Source organism: Rattus norvegicus, chromosome 16 (genome assembly GCF_036323735.1).
Source record: "Rattus norvegicus strain BN/NHsdMcwi chromosome 16, GRCr8, whole genome shotgun sequence".
Lineage (NCBI taxonomy): Eukaryota > Metazoa > Chordata > Mammalia > Rodentia > Muridae > Rattus > Rattus norvegicus.
Window position 1 is genome coordinate 76,739,294 of NC_086034.1, and position 6,809 is coordinate 76,746,102.

The following is a 6,809-nucleotide window of genomic DNA, read 5'->3' on the forward strand; positions in this document are numbered from 1 at the left end:
GCAGACAATCGGTGAGACCCACACCCTCTCTGGGTAGCTTCTCCAGGCACTTGTCAAATGACAGCTGTTGCTTCTGGTAGTCTCGTTGGGAAACGGAGGAGAGGGTCATTTCTACTCAGTGTGTACTTCTAATTCCTGCTTCAAACTGCTTTATATTTTATGCTCCATTCCCTTTCTTGGCATCCTAGGAATAAAAACCATGACCTCACACATGCCAAGTTAACACTTTCCTGCTAAGCTGTTCTTCCTAGCTCATACTTTTCATTTGGTGTTCACTACTCTCTGATTTTTCCCCATGTGGTAGAATCCGGGGCCTGCTTGATTTTTACCTTTTGCTGCTCTGGGTGTTCCTGCCACTCCACATCCACTCAGACTAGATCTGCATGGGTTTGAGCCTCAGCGATCAGTTTTGAGATCTGAGGGTCTAAACCATCATCTTGTTCTCTCTACAAGTCAGCAAGTTTTTCATTACTACACACAATACCCAAGGTTATCACCCTCCAGATTGGAAAGTTTATTTGAGCCTACAGCTTTGGAGGTCTTGATCCATGGCTGCTTGTTCTGTTGCTTTGATGCCTGTGTTAAACACTGTCCTCTTCAAGAACACAGTTCCAGTGACCCGACTCCCTTACTAGACTCACTACCTATTATGGTAAATGGTCTCTGAAGAGAACTCCCATGAGCCAGGTTGCATTAGAGAAAGATCTGGATACTAGGGCAGAGTATATATGTTCTTTTCCTGGCCACGTGTAATCACTTTGCCTTTCTGGGGTCTCTGTTCTCTCATCAATGGATGCTGTGATTTCTCTGTCAACCCAGAGTAGTAGGAAAGCTTACACAAGTCAGTGGGACAGGGCTAAGGAACTGAAAACCCAGAGTCACATACAGTGAAAGCTATTTGAGTGCAAGGATACAGAGACAAGACTGTCATAACTCCTGGATCATCCCACCAGTCTACTTTTGTCTCCACTCTTAGAAAAGGTTAGTGCTTGTAAAGAATGTTCTTGGGCCTCTGGCCATTGTTAAAGCCCCTTTCTCTTACTTCCAGGAGTTTGACAGACTTATAGAAGAAGCCCAACTCAGGCCTCCCAGACTAGCCAAAGTGGTCACCGTCACAGGGTGGAAAAGGCAGGATGTCTCAGCTCCTCCCTGTATGTCTGGGTCTGACATTGAGTCTATTTTATACAACCCTACAAACCCCTACACAAAGGACAATGAGAAACTATCTGTTGCCAGCCCCAGTGGCCAGTGACAATCTGGAGGATTAGGTACAAGAATCACAGAATCAGATGACATGGCAGGGAGAATGAAGCCAACCTTCCTTGAAGAGCTGTTTTTCAAACCTCTTCAAGACTTTATTATCTCTTTCATGGCAAAGAGACAAATTAATGTCTATTTCTTCTAGTACATGGGGGTCACCCTGGACTTCAATCCCAACCAGTGATGTCTGCACCCATGGCCCTCTCTGTCCAGCGTTCACTAAGCACGGCCTCGGGGGAAGGGGGTTGACTGTGACTCTTCATTGACATTGTAGGGACCGTTCTGGGGCCTCTGCTCCCCAAGGAGATGGAAGCCACCACCTTCCACCCAGAGGGCTTTCTCTTCCTCCCAGAGGGCATTCTCTTCCTCCCAGAGGGACTTCTTATCTTCCCACAGAGCCTTCTCTTCTGCAAGCAGGGCTCTTTCCTCTACCCACAAGGCTTTTTCCTCCTCCCATAGGGCCTTGTCCTCCTGAAGGAGATTCCGGTCTCTTTCCCATAAAGCATTGTCCTCTCTCCAGAATGCTTTGTCCTCCTTCCAGAAAGTTCTGTATTTTTTCCAGAAAGTCTTCTCTTCTTCCCGGAAAGATTTTTCCATTTCCCAGAAGGTTTTTTCTTCCTTCCAGAAGATCTTCTCTTCTTCCCAGAAAGGTCTCTCTTCTTCCCAAAAACCCAGAATCTGGCCCCGGAAAGCCCGGATCTTGCCTCGGAACTCCCAGATCTCTTCCCTGAAGTCTTCTATTTTCTCATGGAAAATTTTCATCTCTTCTCGAAAAGCCTTTTCCTCCTGTAGCTTGTGTATTAATTTCTTCTGACGGATACTGGGTGAGGGCAGTACCAGTGAACGGAGGCAGGCCAGCCCCATCCATTTGCTCACCTTGAAGGGAAACATCTCCCAATCAGCTGGAATGGTGGATGGCTGTGTTGGAGGTCAGGGCTGTTGGCCACGTCCAGGTCAGTTGGCCAAACCCTGTGAGTACATCAGAGAGAAGACATCTATGAGCAACATTCACCAGAGAACAGTGCTTGGGAACATGCTGTCTTATATGAGAGAATTTAGTCATTGCTCTTTTAGTTGTATTGGTGAAAGAATCTTTAGTACAGAAGAATGCTGGGTGGCCGTGGCTTTTAGCTGGTTGATACAAAGTCTAGTGTTCCAAAACAATCTCACACAACAAAAACACTGGTGCTAAACTAGGAATAAAAGAACACAAGGGTGATGTGATAATTTAAGGGAAGGATTACAGGTCATTTGCTTTCTCCATTTAAGTAGTAAGTTGCCACAGTCTCTAGAGGGTTCATTTTTGTCAAAGCCACTCAAGATTCATCTTAATTCTGTCTTGGGGGTTCCTGGTCATTCATGTTTGTATGAAAATTGTTTTCACAAGACACCTGGCCAATTGGATGGGGAGCCCCACCAATGGAGGGAGGGAAATTATTTTAACAAAAAAGCATGTTCAATAAACAGAGGTTAAATGAGAAAAAGTGAGACAATGCCAAATATTGGTGAGGCTGTGGAACCTGAAAAACCACTCACATGATATTGCTACTTAGTTATGACACAAATGAGCCAGCAGTTTCACTTCCAGATGCCAACTGAAGGGAACTTCTAATTTGTGAGTAGGGCACAGACACCACATATTCAAGTAGTTTGTCTACACTCAGTCTGGAAACAGCCCAATCCGTGACAGGCAGAAGCAATACAACACGGTGGTAAATTCCTTCAATACGCAGCAGAAGTACAACACCATGAATGAAGCCTATGAATACTGTGGTGAAAGAATCAAGGGATTTGAAAGAATAAAGATCCCAAACAAGCAAAAACCCCTACTGTATAGGGAGACATACTTGAGTTATAGCCCAAAGAATACAAGCAACTACGTGAGCTTAAACAGGATAGTGGTTGGCAGGGGAACATTTCAGGGATCGAGTAATGATTCAGGCAGTGATTAGTGCCAATCTGAGAAGAGCTGGGGGGCGGAGGGGACAGGACAGTGTCTTGTTTCTTTGCTTGGGTAGTGACTGTATATGTGTCATATAAAAATATGTTCATAAAAAACCCCTAAGCACCAGTTAAAGAGAAAAGAAGAGAGAAAAAGAGAAGAAAGATGGGAAGAGGCACGGAGAAGAGACAAGAGAGGAAAAAGGAAAATTAGAAATGGGAAGAGAAGACACGGAAGTGGAAGAAGGGAAGAGAAGGTGAAGGAAAAGGAAAAGAAAAAAGGAAGGAAAAGAAATGGAAGAAAGGAAAGGGAAGAGTGGAAAGGGGGAAGTAGGAAGGTGGAGCAGAAGGGGGAGGATTAGGATTCTAAACACTGTGGTGTAGTCAAAGTGGCAAATATCCAGGTAGCCCATAACTTAGCTAAGCACCAAGGCCGGTCACAGGGTGAGCAAGATGATTGCCTAGAGGACAGGGAAAGCTGAATGTAGCTAGTGTGTGTGCTCAGGTGCACAGATCTCACTGTGTGCTTCTCGAAAGCTGAGCTCTTGGCCTCAGTGGTCTTCACTAAAGCCCCACACTGTAGAGCAGCATGATCCGGACTTGCCCTGTGTTCCCCTTCTCTCCTGGCACGGGATCAGGGAATGAAGCACCCCCTCCCCCAATATGTCCGTGTTCACTCACACTGGGAGGCTTGTATGTGAAAACTGTTTGCTACAAGGCACCGGGCAATTGGACGGTGAACCTTACCAATGGTGTGTGTGTGTGTGTGTGTGTGTGTGTGTGTGTGTGTGTGTGTGTGTATACGTGGGTGTGTATGGAAAAGACCATAGCTATGCTATGTGTGTGGCTGTTGACCTCACCTCACTCCAGTAACACAAACCAGAAGCCAGAGGCTCACCTCTGACCTCTTTCCCTCCTATACCAGACTTCTCAGCCACCAAGCCCTATCGTTTCTGACCCTTCACATCTCTTGGAGGCACACACTTTTCTGCTCCATCTTCCGGTAGCCACTTGTAGGTAGGATATGTGGCTCTGCTTCTATGGTTTCTGGTGTTGATCTTGCTCTCTAGATATCTGCCTGGACAGTGTAGTCTCCCCTCGTTGGATTACTAAGGTTTTGTACTATTGTATCATACCTGCTTCTAAACCATCAAATACTCTAGAGCCTGAAAAGAAGAGCCAACCAACTCTGTCTATATCTTTACTTTCCCCCGTCTCTACTCTGCTCCATGTGACATAGTTTTCTAGAGACGACCTGAACATTTTTACTTCTGTACCAAAGCACCAACTATGTCCCTTCTAAGGATTCCTTCACCTTCTGGGCGGGCTTCAATTCTTGTTCCTTTCTTCTTCTCCGTGTTTATCTGCCAGTGTCCTACCATTACATGATATACTTGACATTATGTGTGGATATATTTTCCTGCTGTCTCTGTAGCCCGGCAGATAGTAAAAAGTGTGGGGTGACTATAACTGATTCAGAATTTTGATTTTGTTTGTGTCACTATGGGGTTCTTTGTCTAGAATCCTTGGACTATCCTAAGTTCTTCACTTCCATTCCATTAGTCCCCCTCCCCCTGAACTAACTGACCTAGTGGATCCCTCCCTCCAGATTTAGGTGAGGAGATGCCTTCTCTAGGCAGCCTCTCCTCACAGCCTCTCAGACTCAGAACTACCCTCCTGCCCAGTTGGTGGCACTCTGACATCCCTAGGCACAGTGCCTAGTATGATTTCTGCCACAGAGCAGATGTTCAAGAAACAGCAGCTCAATGGATGTTAGTTTCCTGAAATAGAATAGTAGAGGAAAAAATTATCCCCAAGTTTTTATCAAGTGACCACTACATTATCTTTGGGAAGCATAGCAAGGTGGCTTAGTGGGTAAAAGCACTTACTGCCCAGCCTGACGACCTGTATTTGATTCCCGGAATCGACAGAATGGAAGGAGAGAGAAAACTCCTACAAGTTGTTCTCTCTCTCTCTCTCTCTCTCTCTCTCTCTCTCTCTCTCTCTCCTCTCTCTCTCTCTCTCTCTCTCTCTCTCTCTCTCTCTCTCTCTCACACACACACACACACACACACACACAAATGTAAAAAAACCCAAATACTCTTAAAAAGAAATAAAATAGGTGAGATTGAGTCTTTATATATGTACTATATATCAAGGACAATAGAAACGACTATGTGCTTATATAGATACTTTTAAATTCAATAAAAAATGTGTCTGGCCTTCATCACCACACCAGGCTAGAACTTATTTTTAAGGTTACTTACTGCTTAGCTGTTTCCCAACTGGGAGGACCCTGTAGCCCTCAGAGGGCAGGCGGACATTGTCACATCAGAGTCACAGTGATGCGTCTTCTGGGCTCATCCCAGCAGTCCTTGCAGTGACCCTTTCATTCATTCTCAGTTCTGAGTCACAGGTTGGAGATCAAGATGAGGCCCTGGACTGGGGACCCTTGAAAAGGATCGAACCCCAACAGGTTGGAAAGATGTTAGCATCATTCACCTCAGACTTTGCCAATGGTACCTGTTACCTTGGATTTCACCTGTTGTTTCAGGAAGGGCAATGGAATGGAGGACTCTTGCTGTGTTTGGTCTTGCCTTTGGTGGTTTGACTAGGATGTGACTTGCTCTGTGTCTCTTTAGTTTATCCCGGTTGACTTTGTTGGGATTCTTTGGTATTGGAAGACTTTACTTAGTTCTTCACCAAATGTCAGGCAGGTTTGGTTATCTGTTTGCCCCTTTCTGGGACTTACATTATTCCTCAGTTTGCAGCTGATGGTGGCCCACAAGTCCGAAACTTTATTTATTTGGCTTCCTTCTTTCTGTCTTTTGGACTGGAGAATATCAGTGGACCTGCTTTGGAGTTCATGCATCCCTTTCCCATCAGATTAAATATACCATTAAGCTCCCCACTTAGTTTTTCCATTTTCAACACCAGATTTTTTTTCAACGTAGTGAAATTTTTGCTACAACCCAGAAAATGAACAGATCTGATATTTCACAGAGATATATCACTGTCATTTGGGGGATAGTGAGTTAAGAGCACCTAAAATTTACTTCCTTGTCAGTAGGGAGCACTTCTGGAGTTAACATTGACTGACTTCCTGCTTGTGGTTAATGGCCTTAGTCAAACATAGATATCGTGTACCATAAACTTGCCAGCAAAGGATTTGTGGTCATTCTTTATCTCCCTCGAATTAGTCACGCTTTGCGTTGCTTACCTTTAAAAGACACTGAGAAAGTCCTCATGACTGGCATGGTATTGACCATCAACCCTCCTATGCTTGTCTCTTGCATCTTCTTTCTGCCTTTCCTATCATCATCCTCACTACTCCAGTCATGGTTTCCATATTGACTGACCAGCTGGTTCCAGCACTTATCAAAACTCTTCCAGGCAACACAATTCTATCTCAGGAATTATGTATCCTGTATCTCTGTTACCTCTGTTCTCTGACCTACTTCTTGTTTCGCCCCTCTCTACCCTACCATTGTTTTATTCTGTTCCTATGTACATGCTGTGATTTCTTATGAGGTTCCACATGGCAGGGAGACCAGATACTGGTGGATTTATTACTCTGTCTGGCTTATTTCATTTAATATATTGTCATT

General features: G+C 44.7%; 1 protein-coding gene across 3 annotated transcripts; it reads right to left on the minus strand.

The window, feature by feature from the left end:
- Window positions 1-501: 501 nt before the first annotated feature.
- Window positions 502-5,726, minus strand: Ccdc70 (coiled-coil domain containing 70). 3 transcript variants are annotated; one of them, NM_001420932.1, is made up of 2 exons: window positions 4,517-4,658; window positions 502-2,229 (listed from the first exon to the last, which is right to left on the minus strand). In NM_001420932.1, the coding sequence occupies exon 2, from the start codon at window positions 2,149-2,151 to the stop codon at window positions 1,480-1,482; it is 672 nt and encodes a 223-aa protein (NP_001407861.1). In that variant the 5' UTR covers window positions 2,152-2,229; window positions 4,517-4,658; the 3' UTR covers window positions 502-1,479. The 3 variants fall into 3 exon arrangements, with proteins under 3 accessions (NP_001407861.1, XP_056840863.1, XP_063131719.1); XM_056984883.2 differs by lacking the exon at window positions 4,517-4,658 and adding an exon at window positions 5,469-5,726 and having other exon boundaries at window positions 1,308-2,229; XM_063275649.1 differs by lacking the exon at window positions 4,517-4,658 and adding an exon at window positions 5,091-5,186 and having other exon boundaries at window positions 1,308-2,229.
- Window positions 5,727-6,809: the final 1,083 nt, after the last annotated feature.

Bases quoted from the DNA above. Each gene is read 5' to 3' on its own strand.
- Ccdc70 (NM_001420932.1), bottom strand. From the start codon at position 2,151: ATGTTTCCCTTCAAGGTGAGCAAATGGATGGGGCTGGCCTGCCTCCGT.